Source organism: Scardinius erythrophthalmus (assembly GCF_964197995.2).
Source record: "Scardinius erythrophthalmus genome assembly, chromosome: 20".
Lineage (NCBI taxonomy): Eukaryota > Metazoa > Chordata > Actinopteri > Cypriniformes > Leuciscidae > Scardinius > Scardinius erythrophthalmus.
The window spans coordinates 12,881,885-12,900,921 of NC_138240.1; the positions used below are offsets into that span (position 1 = coordinate 12,881,885).

The following is a 19,037-nucleotide window of genomic DNA, read 5'->3' on the forward strand; positions in this document are numbered from 1 at the left end:
AACATCTTAACGCATCCGCATTGTAATTGCAAGAATGTTTTATTGTAGGGAATAAATCGGAACGGAAATACTCAACAAGTCAGTACTGCAGCAGGCACTAGTCATACTCAAGCAACATGTTTTAAAGCACTTCAGATAGCATGACATGCATGTCTGCGCCTACAGAGTGTTGTTATATGTAAATGAAGGGAACAAGCTCTCTAATAATAGAAACAGAGTGTGAAGGAAGGCATCTCTCAGGGGAAAACGGAGCGGCGGAAAGTAAACATTTGTTTATTGCATCTTTTATTTAATAATTCATGTCTTAGTCTACGACTTTGGCACCAGGGAGTTTACGCTGAGCAGATCTCGTCTTTGATTATATCGTTCAGACACGGTGGGATCTGTGAATTTAATCCTCGGCTCGCTGCTTGTTTCAAGTGCAAAGACTTTGGGGATATGAAACATTTTCAGTCTAATATAATATTATCAGATTTGCGTCATCATAATTCTGTCATAGGTGAAGTTTTAAAGGCTGTAACATTCAACCAGCTTCCCTGAGTGTATATGGTGAAGTAAATTCAAAGCTGGGTAAAAGCACACGGACATCAGAGGCTTCATACAACAGCAATCAAACCTCGACTTTCTCACGGCTGGATGCTTCAGCATCTCTGATCCCGCTTCCAGGGTTGGACCTCAATTAAAACAGCAGCCGGGCCTGAATGTGGGAAGCAGACAAAGAAAAGCACATCAAAGCCCTTTCATGGAGTGCAGAGTCTTAACCTCTGATCTCAGGGAAGGATTCATGTAATTGGAAGGCAGGGATAGGCACCTACATCGGAGAATCAGGAATCGAGGAATCGCACCCCCTCAGGAAATCACAAGCCAGGATGGGCTGCAATATGTGTGTGGTGAACAGGCCGGAGGAACAGTACAGGATCATGTTTCAGGTGAGAGTGCCAACATAAACAAGTGCATATTAAAATTTCTCTTCATTTTTGGTTTTGCACGGGCAAACGTAATGCTTATTGGGAATAATCATTAGAAGGTACAAGTTTCATGAAGTTATGAAGTTCATAATGCATCATGAATTTAAATACACCATAATGCAACATTCACTTCTGTTCAAAAGTTTGGGGTCAGTAAGATAAAAAAAGAAAGAAGAAATTAATATATTCACCAAGGATGCATTCAATTGATCAAAAGTGACAGTAATGCAATTACTAATGTTACAAAAACAATATTTCAAATAAATGCTGTTCTTTTGAAATTTCTATTCATTAAAGAATCCTGAAATAAAATTATATCACGAAATAGTATTTCCACAAAAAAAATTAAGTACTGTCTGTACTAAAAATATTTTTCAACATTGATAATAAGAAATGTGCAACAAATCAGCATATTAGAGTGATTTCTAAAGGATCATGTAATACTATGACTGGACTAACGGCTGATGAAAAAATCAGCTTTGCCATCATAAGAATAAATACCATTTTAAAATATATACACAATTATTTTAAATTATGATATTTTACAAAATTTGTTTTTTTCTAAATTTTTATCAAATAAATGCAGCCTTGGTGAGCATAAGAAACCTTTAAAAAACATCTTACTGACCCCAAACATTTCAACGGTATCAAATGTAACATTAAAAGTAACAGATCAGCTATAACTTATGTATTAAATGTATTAGGAACACACACAACTAACTGTTAAATATTCAATTTTAAAACCGTGGTAATAATAGGGAGTCCGTCCTCCCTTTGTTGCTATAACAGCTTCCACAAAGGATTCCACTTACTGAAACATGGATACAAGGATTCGGGCCATCTAGTGTATGATTAAATATAAAAGGGAAATTAGACCTTAACAAATATAGACAACCTTGAGTATTATCACCATTCCATGATCTATAACAGTGGACCATTCCTTAAATGGCATTAATAGCTCATCATACAACTATATTTACCTCTGAAATGGTTCTTTGTGTTGGGGTTTAAGGTACTTCCTGTACTTCTGCATGAGGATGCTGTTCTTCTTAGTACCAATGAAAAACTCACATTCTGCTGTCTCATAACGGCACCAAGGTTAAAGCATGTTATCCTTACGGGGATTGTAGATCTGCCAGCAAACTGGAAAATGTTTATCGTAACAGAGCAGCTTTAAGATGTGTCAAGGGGCTTTTAAGTTACGTTGGTGCTTTAAGCAAAGAATTTAATGAATTAATCCTGTGTTGAAAACCGCAATCCCCCAAACCACACAAAGACTTCCTACTCAGCATCCTCTAATTGACATGGCGGTGAGACTTTCTAATAGGCTGAGAGAGAAAAGGTGATGCTCGTTTTTAAACATCTTCCACTGTTGAGTTGTTAAAGTTTGGCTTCCATTCTGTCATTCTTCCAACCACATGACAGGTCATGTGACTATGATTGATAGCTAGGGGATATTTATACTTCTGGAAAGTAGAGCAGGATGAGAGAAGGGCAGATCTGCTAATAATAAAACCTATCAGGTGTGTAAAATATCTGTGGCACGGATGGAAATGGAATGTTAAAATCAAGGTTTATTGAATTCAGAAGCTGAGTACAAGTGTACCAGAGCAAAACTGATCCTTTAACTATGCAAAATAAAAAAGCAAGGCACGTCTCTGAACACATGGCTTAAAGCTGACAATGGAAAGTGGCTGCAGTGTAATGTCACCTTGAATTAAAACTAAGGGTCCAAATCAGTAATTATCTGTGAAACCTGTACAAATAAACTATTTTAGCCTTTTTGCAAGGTCACGTTAATGAATATGCAAATATTAACTCAATTTATATATTTTCGGAAGAGAATGTGAGAATGATGGTCGGATGTACTATGCAGTTGCTGTTCAAATAACAGCAAAGTGTCTCCTTTTTTGTAAATAAAAAAAGAATAATTCAAAACAAAAACTCAATCTATTCAACAAAACTTAATTATATACATGATTAACATTTAAAAAAAAACATGCATATATTTTTTATGTGCACTATATACCAGCAAAGACTACCAAACAAAAACGCAACCTATTTCAAATGCACTGATGCAGTTCAGTTCTCAGTTCTTTCACCTGTAACATTTAAACTCCACTTGACCAAAATCTTCTTCACAGCTTGAGTTTGCAGCTTTGAAGTTTTGTTCAGAGAGCAATTTGCTTTCTCCGCCAGACCGCAATGTCATGCCAGGATAGGTCGAGCTTTCTCTAATAACGAGAGGATCTCCCACTTGATCTGTTCAATCTCACTTCAATTTCCAGCTTCTCTCTGCCTTTTTCTACTCTGCCTGTGGCTCTTCACAGAGGGTTTTGCTCCTTAACCAGTTTCTTCCAGTGACGGATAGTCCTCTCTGTGTAAGGCTGTTTTAAATGCTGCACACTTATTAGTGGAAAGAGCTGGAAGACACCATAAGCCCCCTGCCAAATCAACTGCATCAACACTGGAAGCCCCCTGGATTTACAAAGGAATAGTGAAGCATATATAATGCGCTTTAAAATGTGATGCAAAACGATATCAGCATGGGAGTGATCCACAAGCTGTGGGAGACATCACCAGGAGACATTACATGTCTTTACTTGTTCCCGCTATATTCAAATTGTTCAATTGGATAGTTTACCCAAAAATGAAAATTCTGTCATCAGTAACAGCACCCATCTTTTTATATTTTTGAAAGAAGTCTTTTTTGCTCAACAAGGCTGCATTTATTTGAACAAAAATACAGTAAAAGAGTAATATTGTGAAATATTACCACAGCTTAACTGTTTTCTATTTTAATATATTTTAAAATGTAATTTATTCCTGTGATGGCAAAGTTGAATTTTCAGCATCATTACTCAGTGTTCAGAGTCACATGATCCTTCAGAAATCATTCTAATATGCTGATTTGGTGCTCAAGAAACATCTCTTATTATTATCAATGTTGAAAACAGTAGCGTTGCTTAATATTTTTGTGAAAATCATGATAGATAAATTCAGCATTCTTTGATGAATAGAAAAATAAAAAGAACAGCATTCATTTAAAATAGAAACCTTTTGTAATAACGTAAAAGTCTCTTTGCTGTCACTGTTGATCAATTTAATGCATCCTTGCTGAATAAAGTATTAATTTCTATAAAAACTACAACAAACTTTTGAACGGTAAGTTATACCAAATCGTGTGACTTGTTGAAGGGAGGTGTGCTATTACTTTTCTAAGCCACGGTGAAAGAAAAAAAAATGGAAAAGACACATCTTTCAGGACATTATTTGTTTACGGACACAACACAATGTGTATTTATATTACAGGTTAATATGGAAAATTCATTCACCTTAACACAGCGGGTCCTATTTTTTACATACTTTTCTTACAGGGCATTTTGATTTATAATCCCACCAGGAGATGATAAAACTGGTGTAAACTCCCTCAGGCTTATACTGACAGAGGGACCCGAGACATATCTAGGGATCAGAATAGTATAGAGGAAACCATTTGACATTCATATATAAATATAAAATTGTGAAATGTATGATTGCCTGATTGAATTTCAGTATATTTTCCTGCTTTTTTGTCCTTCGCCAATCACATGCCTGATTACTACACCTGCTCTTAATATTTACTACACCTGCTCAAATAATATTTAATATAGGCTGTTTCAAAAGTTTTTCATTTGATGAGAATTTGATTAGAATTTTTGTTTGTGATTTGTGTCATGTATGACTATTGTGCATCTGACATAATACTATTATGGTAAATGTGATGTCCTAATTATAAAATATAAAAATCGCAATTTTTTTCACAAATTTCTGGAAATTACCACCACAAAATCAGTCATTTTGATCGCAAAAATCACACAAAAAAAATCGCGAAATCCTGGAGGGACTGACCTAACACCTAAAAAGCAGCCAGCAACTGCACAGCAACATGCTAAAAAGCACTCGTAACATATAGCAAAATCAAATCAACACCCTGGTGATCTTGGCATTTCTTCCTAAAATGTCTTTTAGCACTGTAATATTGTCACTGTTTTATAAAAGCAACAAGCCGCCATGGGTTAAGCAGTGTTCGATAAAAACCACAGTAAATCGCACCTCTTGTGGCTTATTGCTTACTCTGAAGTGCTTATCACAGTACACTGTTTCTTAGACACACATTCTCACTCAGTCTTTCTCTGTGTCATGCTCTATGTATCTGAGTAAGTGGCATTTGCTCTTGTTTCTCCTCTGTGGCTGGGCACACAGTAATGAAGAGCAGACACATCCTGACAGGCTTCATTGGACTCAGGACAAGCTGCTGCAGGCATGAATAATACCATTCACACTGGATCACATTAGCCGGCTCTGCTGGAATAGCCGAGCGCGTGGAATCGCTATCCGTGAACGCCATCGCATTCATTTGGCAGGACTATCTTCATGTGATGCTCATCCGCGCTAATTGCTGCTAAGCTTTAGTCTTATGATGAGATTTAAATGAGCTCAGTCTGCACAAAAATCCTGTGCATGTTGAGTCGCTCTAAAATTAGCCTTTTTTTCCACTTTGCCTTTTGTAATCCCGCCTAACCCCCCCCCCCCCACACACACACACACACACACGACACGTCTGATGAGTTTCCCTCTCGCTCTCTCAGTCTTCCTGCCTCTACCTAACATACCCTGTCAAATTTGTCTCTATGGGATGCCGTTGCCAAGGCAACTGAGGTCATTAAGCAAGACTTATATGCTTTCTCACTGCAACGCACGAAGACGCAATAATGATGGCGAACACAAATAGTCTAGCACACTAAATCAGGCGTTTGGAAAAAAACATTGATGTAAATAAACATGATCCACTAGTGCGGGGTGAAGTGTACCCTCCACGCTGCAGGAGGTCTCTCCAAACACGCAGCGACATGAAAGGAAAAAGATAAAACAGTCCACCCTTCACCTACTCGGAGAATAGGAGGAGGAAAGAAGAAAGTAAAACTAATCCAGACTGACATTTCAGGCACAAGTAACCTTTAGTTAAATTCTCCTCTGGTTTCTAGCGCAACCCTTGCCCTGCCCTGACCGGCAACACTAGTAGGAGCAAAAATTGCTATCGCCAATCTTGAACATACAAACCGTACATCACTGCTCAGGACTCAGGATTGATGGAGGTTAAGGTTCAATCCAGGGCGGAGAGCGAGAGAGAGAGAGAGAGAGAGAGAGAGAGAGAGAGAGAGAGAGAGAGAGAGAGTTTCCCTCCTCTAAACTCTAATCAAAAGCAAGACGAAATCCTGAGGGGAAGGTGATGGAAAGAGGGAGGGAGGACGGGAATAGAGTTTGGAAACAATGTAAAAGGCACAATTTAGAACCTCAAACTGAGTTGACCTAGTTTACTGCAGTACTTAGAACCTTTGTGAAGACGTTTAGCATTTCTAACACTTTGTTTAACTGGGTCAAGTTGATTGATAGAAGCAAGCTCATTTCAAAATGAAACTCAAAAAAAAAAAAAAAAGAGGCCATAATCAGAATAATTATTTGGGGAGAATCTTTTTGGAAACGGCCCTCTGTTATAATTATCTAATTATAATTAGTAATCATAGCAGGCCGTCGGTGGAAATGCAACAACAAACAACCTGTCACTCCAATATAAAGCTCATACTTCTGTAATAATAACCACAAGAGGTAATACTCAGAGGTGGCAGAGTAGAAGCATTAAAGCAGTTACAGATGCAATAAGCAGATACAAGCAAGGCACTTTCGTTCAAGGCACAGTCTACTACTTTATAACATTAGTTAAAATTATTGTAGTCAGCATTCAACCTATTTTGAATCTTATTGAACGATTCCTCCATTCACACATTTATTTATTTTATTTAAATCAAAATGTCATCACTCCATCTTCTGGTGAAATGGCAGACCACTCTCTGCTGACGTATGATGGCCTTCTTCAAACATTTAATCCACTTAAACCCCATCCCTTTCTTACAATTGACTGCAAACTCGCATTCGCCTCCATACAATCAACAACCGACAGATAGAACCTAGTCTCTGACCTACTTTTTTTTATTTATTCAGAAATATGTTTCACTAAGTATTGTTTTATTGTTTCACTCAGAAACATGTCTCTACTTCTGTTACATCGCGACATTTCTGCATTGGGTATCAAACTAAAAATGAAAAAAACTTTTAAAGCATTTAATTTTTTTTGTTATTGTTAAATTCTACAAACAGTATAATGAATGTCAGCTAATGTTAAAGAATTGAATTTTGTTGTGATGGTTTACTTTATGAAGAACTAAAAAACAGCATCTGATTCCATACTAGCTAGATGAACATTTTCTAAAGTTTAAACATTTTCTTAAAAGACAACAAAATAGTTTTTTTTGCTGCTTCATGCTACAAGTCTTGGAAAGAACCATAATTAATGCAGTTTGTTTGGTAGATCAGACTTTGAATTAATGTGAGATGATTGGGATCGTTGGGGTGTGGATGTGGATTGCAGTATCTGTTAGAGCTTTCAGAAGCTCCTTCATTAGCAATGCAAATATTCCACAGGGCCAAATGTACAGGGTGAAGGTCAATAGAGGTGTATCAGAAGTTAAAGAGATGTAATTGCTGTCTCCTGGTATTGAACTGATAAGTACAATCACCCACTGAGTTCTGTAGAGGCCACTTGATCATGCAATGGAAAAACTCTTCTGCTCGAGAACTCCATGTTTGCCAATATCGCTATTGCTCCATCAACTCTGAATCCCATGAGCAAACAGTCCATTTGTAATCAAAGCTACTGACAGGATCGATAATGAGCTGAACACAATGAAAAATAAATAGGTTTCACCTCTTTTAGACACTGAAAGACTTTCAGTCAAAAAGCATAAGGATTGGGGTGAAACCTGGTCTCTAAGGGTCAGTTATTTGTAGCTCGACTGCTTTGAGAATGATGAAAGAAGAGAGAGAGAGAGAGAGAGAGAGAGAGAGAGAGAGAGAGAGAGAGAGAGAGAGAGAGAATGTCAAACGTACTTTATTGATTGTGGGTTGTATTCATGAGGGTTAAATCACCTCTCATCTGTCCCTCCCTAAGGCCTGTCATCTGTCCCAATGCACAAATCCAAATCTGCACTATTAGAAATCTGTCAGTTATAATTATAATAGATAAAACAACAGCCTAAGAGTTATTAACCAGCATCCACAACAGCACATGTAGGACATGCTATAATCTGTAATATATGTAAGGGTTAATGCCCGACGAGGTGTCCATTATAAGGTATTAATGGACGACGGCGAGGCGTGAACCTCCGCCGAAGTCCATTAATACCTGACAATGGACACCTCGAAGGGCATTAACCCGCTTATACCATGGTCACTTGCCAAATAACACATTTTTAAAACATTAGTTTATATTTTAATTAGTTTTACAATCGAAATCTAAAGTTATAAGTTACAAACAATAACTTGGTTTCCTTGGTTACGCCTGACGGTTTATTTAGGTGTACATTATCACTTTTTAACAGACACCCTGCAGCCAATCAGAATCGAGTATTCACCCAGACCATGGTATAAATATACATATACCAGAAAGGTCCTCCACACAGACCACATGGCCAGCTTCAGCTCCATTCCAGCATGATGAATCTGATCTTCAATCAAAAGGAACTGGATGAATATTTGAATGCTACTGATCCCGATCTGAATTCTGACTTGTGATGCAGCCTGAATCATAATCACAGTGTTCATTCGCTGGCCAGAGAAGAACTGACCCCCCAACTGAGCCTGGTTTCAAGGTTTTATTCTCCATTCTGTCACCTGATGGAGTTTGTGTTCCTTGCCACTATTGCCTCTGGCTTGCTTAGTTTGGGACGCTTAGTGCTTTGGGACGCAGTGAGTGATATTTAATGATATTATTGATCTGACTGTACTGACGATGTTGTGTGAGAACTGAACAGAGATGGACGAAAACACCGGTTTTCTGCAGAACTGCTTTACAGATGAAGTGAACTAATTTAATAATTGATTATCTTTACAATGAAACTGAATCAATACTGAACTGACTTCAGCTGAACAACAGGTGAAATGCATCATTTTCCTGTTATCACTCTTAAGTTCTTTTGAAACAATCTGTAATGTATAAAGCGCTATGTAAATAAAGGTGACTTGACACTCACAAACCAAATTATGTTGGAAAACTCAAACACTGATCTGTATAAAATATTAAAATAAATCTCTGATACATAAACAATATTTTTCACGTTTTGTAGCTGTCCTAGTACTCAAGAATCAGTGATGCGCAACAAAATAATCCTGCCAAAACATTAATCAGCTGTTTTTTCTTTTCTTTTTAAAGCTGTCAATATTTACATCTTTTAATCTGTTTCTGCTTGTTTTTTCTCCATAGAAGGGAAACACTCTGCGTCCCATTGATGCAGAAGTAAAGGTAGGACAAATACCACTCAGATCTGATATTTGTCTCATCACATGTCTATACACTACTGTTAAAAGTTTGGGGTCTTTATTAGGGAAATTAGAAAGATTTCTATTTAAAAATATATATTTTTAAATATTTTAAAAAATTATCAAAATATATATTTTTTATATTCTAAAAAAATATTTTGAACTTTCTATTCAAATAATCCTGAAAAAAAAAAAATTATTTTTCAACATTGATAATAATAAGAATGGTAATCATTTATTTTAATGACCAAATCCGCATATTAGACAAATTACATGACATTGAAAACTGGAATAATGGTTGGTGAAAGCTTTGCCGTTATAGGAATAAATTACATTCTTCCATTAAAAAGGAAAACAGTTCTTTTAAATTGTACTAAAATTTCACAGTATCACTGCTTTTATTGAATTTTTTTTAAATAAATGCAGCCTTGGTGAGCAAGAAATGACCCAATCTTTTGAATGGCAAAGCAGCAGCTGTAAGATCAGTTTCTTCTCTTTCTATGTCCGTTTGTGATTGGATGATGAACAGCTCTTGCTTGTCTTGCACAAGCCATTTTTGCTGGTTTGCAATGTTACTTCTCACCAAGGAGGAGCAGAACTACATCCTTCCTTGAGTTTTGCTTATTTGTGCATTTATCTTCCCTCTCTCCATCTCTCATTTTTCTTATCTGTCTCCCTCCCTTCCACCCCAGTCTCTTTATAGTGCTGCTTCAGCATTTTCAGATTGAACAACCAATCTTTACATTATATTTAATGTGGAGATACAATTGCATTAATCCTATATGGTAACTATTTTCACTACCTGCAGCTCAAAGGCAGAAGAACATCTCACCTGTCCCAGGACAAGGATGGGCAGCCTCATGATCCTCTGCTGCTTCAGGTGGTACGCAAGGGTCACAGGAGGAGATTAGGTGCGGCCGCTGGCACGGCTCGGCTCATGGCTATCACAGACTGCATGGACAACGGCACCCAGACTGACATTAGCTTCCAGAACTTCCTGAATGGGGACAGAGGGTCTTACCCAAGTAGTGGATCACCAATGCCTCCACCCTCCCCTCCCCTCGCCCAGCTTGTGGAGCCGTACCTGCTGAATGACCTGTGAGCGTCTTCACTGCCCTCTGCCTCTTTATCAGTTCTCATTAGTGTCTCTGCGGGTTTGTGAGGTGGACAAATGTTACATGCACTGAAAACCTGCTGAAGAAACATGTGTCTTTTCACAGTGGTTCTCTGGGGCAGGAATATAGTGATCCAAATGACTACTTCAATGTGGCTAACCATGAGGTGGATCAACAAGAAGAGCTGGAATATGAGGTGGGAACACCAACTAATCAAAATAAATCATTTACATTTAATTATAAATAATCAACCACTACATATACCGAATTAAATACCGCTGATAAAATTGGTGAGCAAAGTTATGATTTTTTTATTTTTTTTTACCTGGATGGTGATAATGGCCAGAGCTGTTTCATTGTTTGATGTCAAAGTCAAAGCTCCAATATAATAAGTAAACAAGTAAAACCTGTCAAAATATAGAGAAACACATTATGTAGGTAAAAATGTAACATAATACAATATAAAGTTATTATTATAAATAACGTTGTACATTGTAAATAAAAATAAAATGCAAACATGCTCAAAATCTGCAAACAAAACATGAAACAGCAAAAATAAATACAGTATACAATTATTCTGGATTCCCTCCCCCAAACAATCGCCTTATATTGCAAACTGTACAATCTCTGATTGCAGATTCCACAGGATTACAACTGTGACCAAGCACATACTTCCACATTAACCTTTTATTTTTTAGAAAAGGCATGCTGTTTGATTCATTGGACTTTCCAGGTAGAAAGGGAAAAAATTGGATTAAATGGGTTAACATAACCAGTTACCCAAACACATTGCAACAACCTACAATATCTCATACATTTGCTTTGGCTGGCTTTCTGTCTCTGTGCATCTTTAAAGCAGAGGGTTCAATCTTTACCCCATATAAGCAGCTCTCCTTCTATGTCTCTGTCAGGAGGTGGAGCTGTACAAGTCGAGCCAGCAGGATAAACTGGGGCTAACAGTCTGTTACCGGACAGACGACGAGGAAGACCAAGGCATCTACATTGGAGCAGTGAGTGATCACATGAGGCCGGATGTCATGTTTTACTGCTCAACACAAAAGTAAAAAAGTATTCAACTGTGATATTTCAGTTATCCAGCTGATATACATTCCCTGTTCTTAGGTGAATCCAAACAGCATAGCAGCAAAAGATGGAAGAATCAGAAAGGGGGACAGAATATTACAGGTATGTTTTTTTTCTCAGATGTGCTCTTAGAGTCAAATTTCATCAAGAATATTTACAAATGAACTGACATCATAATGTCATTATGTTCATCTGGGATGCAGACCAAGTGCTTCTAGATACACTCAGTCTATAAACAGATAATTGGTGAGACTTTTAAGGCAGCCCACACATTTTCTCTAGAGAATAATTACAGAACAGCAAACACAGAGTGACATGATTCCATTGTCTTGACAAGTTCTTAGTTTATTCTGGTTTCTGATGTGACATTGACACATCCATTACCTTGGACTCAGCTGAAACATGACCACCCATTTACTGATGTTTTGATGTTATATTATTTTTGCCTCTATTTTATATCATTTTTATTTTTGTCTCTAGAAGCACTTGAAGAGCACCCATATCACTCTTTAGCCCAAGAATGGTTGCCCACTGAAGCTAAGCAGGGTTGCGTCTGGTCAGTCCCTGAATGGGAGACCTCCTGGGAAAACTAGGTTGCTACTGGAAGAGGTGTTAGTGAGGCCAGCAGGGGGTGCTCACCCTGTGGTCTGTGTGGGTTCTAACGCCCCCCAGTATAGTGATGGGGACACTATACTGTCAAAAAGCACTGTCCTTCGGATGAAACGTTAAACCGAGGTCCTGACTCTCTGTGGTCATTAAATAACCCAGGATGTCCTTCGGAAAAAGAGTAAGGGTGTAACCCTGGCATCCTGGCCAAATTTACCCATTGGCCTCTGTCTATCATGGCCTCCTAATCATCCCCATATATACTGAATGGCTTCATCACTCTGTCTCTCCACCAATAAGCTGATGTGTGAAGGGCGTTCTGGCGCAATATGGCTGCCGTCGCATCATCCAGAAGGATGCTGCACATTGGTGGTGGTAGAGGAGATTCCCCCTACCATGTAAAGCGCTTTGAATACCCAGAAAAGCGCTATGTAAATGTAACAAATTATTATAATTATTTTGGAAAAGAGCTGACCTTTGGTGTGTGATGGCTCCGTCTGTCCCACATTAGATAAATGGGATGGAAGTTCAGAACCGAGAGGAAGCGGTGGCCATCCTGACCCGTGAGGACAGCACCAACTTCTCATTACTGCTGGCCAGACCAGAGATAGAGGTAAATACATATAACATGAGAAAGAAATAGGATTTACAATGTGAACACACTAGAATAGAATGAAGGAGGACAAAGACATATATTTATTAGAGTACATGCAAACAAAATAGAAAGTCTTTTTTATCAACTATCAATATCCTAGTCTAGACCAGGGGTGTCCAAATCTGCTCCTAAAGGCACTGTCCTGCAGAGTTTAGCTCCAGCTCGCCTCAACACACCTGGAAGTTTCAAGGATGCCTAGTAAGACCTTGAATAGCTGGTTCAGGTGAGTTTAATTAGGGTTGGAGCTAAACTCTGCAAGACAGTGGTGCTCCAGGAGCAGGATTGGACACTCTTGTAATGTGTTAAATTGAGAGTGAATTGCTGCTTCTCATATTTGTCCATCCTAAAAACGGACCCTAGTAAACATGTCTTACATAATTTCGGAAGAGATCTTAAATGTTCAGAAAGTCTGCAATCAAAATTCTGAATTCTTCCAAGACCAAAATTCATTTTAATATGAAATTATATATATGTCTATGGATGTTTTGTCAAGTCCTACAATATTTTTAATGTGGTAGCATCTAAATTAACTGGATTCATTAAAAATATAAATATATTGACACCATTACTGTATTATCCACCAATAGTAGTAATTTTAAATGTCATTACCTTTTAAAGGTAATAAAAATGCTTAAGTCTGATATTTTGGAATTTCTTTTAGGAGAAACCTAAAACAAAGCGGACGTTAAAATGCAATATAACAAAGATCTCCATGAAATCATCTGCACATCCTCTGCAATAAAACGGTCCTCTAGGCACACACATTCAAGCACAATTCAAGTACATACACACACACACAACAATTGGCTTTTTGAGGCACATGCAAAGTTAATGGACCCACGCTGTCCCCAACGACAGCAGATCCTAAAATTAATGGCTTATTTTGCTGAAGGAAGGGAAACAGAAGTCTCACATCACTCAATGTCTCAATCATGTGATCACTCTTAGTGATGGGCGTCAAGGATTTGTGGCAGTTCCATTAACACTATTCCACAAGGAGGTGAAGAGTGAGAGGGAACAAAGCTGCTTTACAGAATGCATGGGGAAAAGTGCACTATTAGAATGCAGAGAGGAGGAGTAATTGAAGGAATTGATGGAAGGTATGAAAGAGAGGGCAAATGAAGAGGTATAGAGCAAGATACTCAGAGAAAGGAAATGATTTTTATTTCCACAGTCAGCTGTTTCCAAGGACATAAACTAACACATATGATTTAGCTGTGCACATAAACACTCATGTGTCTAGGTATTAATAAAAAACATTAGAAATTAGTAAATTTGTATTTTTCTCATTATTAGAAACACAATAATCTATTTACTTAAATGACTGTGATGCTATTGTATTAATATAATGTAAAATATTCTTCAATAACCAGTGCTGCAATCTAATTTATGAATTTATATTTTTTCGTTTGGCAGATGTTTTCATCCAAAGTGACTAACAAATAAAAATAACACAGAGAGCAGCAATTAATCTGAACTAAATATATATCTATACAAGCTATATCTATTCAAACAAATTTGATATTCTATTTAACATTTAACAGCATTTTTACTCTTGCACCTCTCATTTATTATCTGTTCTAAATGACCACATATTTCAGAGCTGTATATATGGTGCTCTAAATTTATGACTTTGTAACTGTGTCAATTGTTCAGCAATTTCTGGGGATCTAGTGGAGATATTGAAAAAATGGCTGTTGGTTATTGTGTGCAGCCGGCAAAAATCATCTATCATGAGCACAGCCGTCAGCTAATGAATAAAACAGGGAGCTCATTTCAGCCAACGCTCAGCACTAACAAGATCAGAACAAAAAGAGGGCCATTTTGTACCTCTCATTCTCATCACCCTCCCAGCAACACAAAATGATTAATGATGAACTGAAGACCAGAAACAAGTGGAGCTGTCAGACCAAGAGTGGAAGAGATGGATAGAGAAAGAGAGACAGTAATAGAGAAACAGGAAGGGAAAAGAGAACGGTTTACATAGAAAAAGAGATTACAGGCTGACTAAATCAAGAGGAAGAGAGACATATAATCAAGTGACAATTGCAATTGATTATTGTCTTCTGTCTATAGACAAAGATCCTCAGGGAAAACAAATCAATACATCAATAAATCTGTATTCATCAATAAATCTGTAGGATGATATAACATAATTTTCACAAATTAAAATAAACAAATGAACATCAGAGTAGTGCCACTTTGTTATAAAGTATGTCAAAAGAAAATAAATGTAAATAGTTTAATTTCCATGTCCAGGTCTCAATGATCATGTAAGATAAGGCTATACTTTATTTGAAGGTGTCCTTGTTGTTACAGTGTAATTATAAATTTAAGTACTGAGTAATATTAATTAACAATATCACTTGCAGGGTTATGGTTAGAAATAGGGTTTGGTTTAGAGTTAGTTGCATGCAATTGCATATACTTTACTGTTATTACTATAGTACATGCAACAAGTGTAACAAGGACACTATAAAATACAGTGTCACCTAAGACAAACTATATGTATAATAATACAGATGTATAATATATATTAATACACATATTATAAAATGACTATAAATAACAGGCCCCACAATCCTTGATACAACACAATGTTGAATACATTTAAACAAATGTTTATATTGCCATCTAGTGTTGAAGTGTATTACTGCATATATTTACTTTTATGACAATACTGGTGATGTCAACCTCTAACTCTTCCCCTCTTTGCTTGCTTACTTTTTCCCTTCACTTCCTTTTTGTACCTTTCCCCTAGACGGACACTCATTTGGACCCAGAGGAGCTTGATTGTGAGTTACCTGTAGAGATGAGTGTGGACAGCCTTAATACTTCACATCTGTCTGGCCTGTACCATTTCCGCCAAAAGAGAACCCAAACAGGCATTACTGAAGAAGCCCCACATCGGGAGACACCCATGCTCAGCCTAGCAACCCTTAGCAACAGTCAGGAGCTCGACAGCGGTGTGGGCCGCACTGATGAGAGCACAAAGAACGAAGAGTCCTCTGAGCATGACATCCTTCTGGGCGACGAGCAGACCAGCGCCTCCAACACAAATGCCACCAACACACCTGGCAGCTTGCGCAAGTTCAGGCCCAGCAGGAACAGTGGAGGAGGGAGCGACACGCCATCTCCACTGTTTCCTCTCCGAGAGCTCCACCTCAGCACAGACTCACTGGACTGTGGAAGTGTGGGTGGCGGGTACCTTCACGATCCCATCAGCGGGATGATGATGCCGGGTCTGACAGAGGAGGAATGCGAGAGGTACAGGCAACTTCTGGAAATCAAGTGTCGTTATGAAAAGAGGATAAAGAAAGTGCAGCAGGTTCAAGAAGGGAAGCAGAAAGAAGGAGAGGCACAAAAGGAAGATGAGAATAGGGAGAGGGAGGAGACTCTGGATGAGAACAGTAACGAGAACCTGACTCCACATGAGATGGCGCTTTTGGAAGAGGAAATGAGACACCTTGAGTTCAAGTGCCGGAACATTCTACGGGCACAGAAGATGCAGCAGTTAAGAGAGCGCTGTTTGAAAGCCTGGCTGATGGAGGAAGAAACATCTGGCCGGGCATCTGCAGAACCTCAGGGGTCTCCATTGCATGAGCTATCTGACATCAACGAACTTCCTGAGAAGGAACGGTCGGACAAGGAGAGCACCAGCGCTTACAACACTGGGGGAGAGAGCTGCAGGAGCACACCTATGGTGAGTGAGCATCGACTTCCAGTTTCTCAGTTGGATGAGTCAACAAGCCCTATGCTAATTAGACACAAGGATCGACCAACTTGGTGCGAAAGGGGACGAGCAAGCCTCAACAGTTCATATTCACCAAGCAGCTACAAGAAGTTTCAGACTAACACCCCTATGAACCAGAAATACAGCTCACTCTCCAGAGAAGGAACCATCCGTCGTATGCCTGAAGGGGTGACACACGGCGGCAATTCTAGGGTGAGCAGCCATGACAGGAATGGTGGTCGTAGTGCAGAGTCAAGTCCTTACTTCACTCGACGCCGTCATTCCAACTGCTTCACTCCAGAACGCTACCAGAGTTGCATGCATCTGGGATCTTCACTTTCCGAGAGTTCTGGACCCTTGGATAGAGCCGTGGAAGGAGAAAGTGAGGCACCAATGGGCGGCAGTGACCGTGAGGGCCATGGGAATGCCACTTTTGGGTCGCTGCCTCACCCCAGCCCAGTGAAGCTTTCTCTGGCTTTACCTTTGCCGCTTCCCCCTGCCTCACCACGCATGGAGTGGAAGGTGAAGATAAGGAGCGATGGGACCCGCTATGTGGCCAAACGTCCCGTCCGAGACCGGCTCTTGAAAGCAAGAGCGATGAAGATCCGTGAGGAACGTAGCGGAATGACAACTGATGATGACGCAGTGAGCGAAATGAAGATGGGACGCTACTGGAGCAAAGAAGAGCGTAAGCAGCAGCTGCTGAGGGCCCGTGAGCAGCGCAGACGCAGAGAGTTTATGATGCAGAGTCGTTTGGAATATCTCCGGGATCGTGGTCTGGACATGGGCAAGGAGAGCCAGTCAGAGTCAGGTCAGAACCCAGCCTCACTCCTAGAGCTCAGTCAGAAAAAGAGCTCCAAGAAACGCAATAGACGCATACTGGACAACTGGATCACCATCCAAGAGCTACTGGCACATGGCTCTCGCTCTCCAGACGGGACAAAGGTGTACAATCCTCTTCTGTCCGTTACCACAGTCTGAAATGAAAGGATGGTGTGGAAGGACAACAGAGAGAGAATCTATTTTATCCAATTACTATCCTGAACAGTTCTTAACAGTTGCAAAGGATCATCATTCCACTTTACTATTATGGCTGAGCAAAGTTTAGCATCTATCACCCTCTTTAATTTAACATTAACATTCTCTGAAGTCTTAATATCTTATGCTGTGATGATTCTCAAGTAAATGTACATTTCAAATCAAAAGACTAGTTAAAACTCATTAAGAAGTTTTTTGGGTGGTGGTACTCTTAAGTCCTTGAAAAACTTGATTTTCTTGATTATTGAATGTGACATTCTCAATGTACATAACTGACACTCCTCTGGGGTCAAGCATATATGCTTTAAAGAATTTCTGTTTAATTGTTTAAACTAAAAGACAGACACTTGGAAGTTTATGAATGTTGACTGAACGTACACAGACAAGCACAACAGACACACAAACTGCACACAGGTCTCTTTGTTGGGTTGAGCAGGAAAACTGTTTAGTCTAAATCTGCCCATTGCAAGTAAACATATAGAACAAATGGAATTCATATGGTAATTTCCTCATAGCTGAACCAAAAGAAAAACAATTCAATTTCTTAACTGTTGAATTCTTGATTTTCATTGACAATAGCAGGATTGGATAACAGTAAGACTTTTGTGCAACTTACCGCTCTAACTACAACATCATATAAGTGCTTAACCTGTGCAGACACAATCATGCTAAACTTTTCTACAGAGACGTGGTGCTGAACTGAGATTTGTACTGCTTATTTGTGATAGTCTGTTTACACTATTCTCCTGTACTGTTTATTAGGACCCAAATAAGACAAAAGCACAATGTAAGCCACATTATGCTTTTTAATTTTGAATGTATGGTAATTGTTTTCCCTAACACCCCAAGTCATCACAGAGAGACTTTCACAAGCCTATGTGGCCTAATGCGAACACATACTAATCACCAGCAAAAGGGGAAGCACAAGACGCTCCGGAATCCTATGAAATATAACCAGCTACAAAATGAAAACAGATCGTACATTTTAATATACTGTTATAAGGAGCATTTAACCTGAAGTGGTTCACACAACAGTGTAGCAAAGGAGCTTAAAAATGAAAGGATATTCTTAACAAACAAATGATTGATATACAATTTTGTTAGCATATTATAGCAAGTGTTCAAAACTGTTTGAAGATTTTTTAGAAAATGGCCTTAAGAGTTTTGACCAGTTTGGTGATGAGAGTCACTTGTTCAGCTCAACTAATTTTGCATGACTTTAACTATGATTCTGACTATATTGTACATGCCAGAAACACATTGAACTTTAGTGGAAACTTAACTTCCATTTCTCAGTATACAAATGTATGTGACCAGAGTACTTTATCCAGCATTTGTCATTTCTGTCTTGGTGTTAGATAAAAATAGATAGAAACCTACAGTTGTACTCGTATGGTACCTACCTGTTGACTGATATCAATAGT

At 38.7% G+C, this 19,037-nt stretch overlaps 1 protein-coding gene across 1 annotated transcript; it reads left to right on the plus strand.

Moving 5' to 3' along the window:
- Positions 1-869: 869 nt before the first annotated feature.
- Positions 870-17,556, plus strand: pdzd4 (PDZ domain containing 4; the record flags this gene model as incomplete). Its single annotated transcript, XM_081348466.1, has 8 exons — positions 870-929; positions 9,328-9,366; positions 10,192-10,481; positions 10,604-10,694; positions 11,410-11,508; positions 11,621-11,683; positions 12,699-12,800; positions 15,604-17,556. 8 exons carry the CDS (start codon positions 870-872, stop codon positions 17,554-17,556), a joined length of 2,697 nt encoding a protein of 898 aa, XP_081204592.1.
- Positions 17,557-19,037: the final 1,481 nt, after the last annotated feature.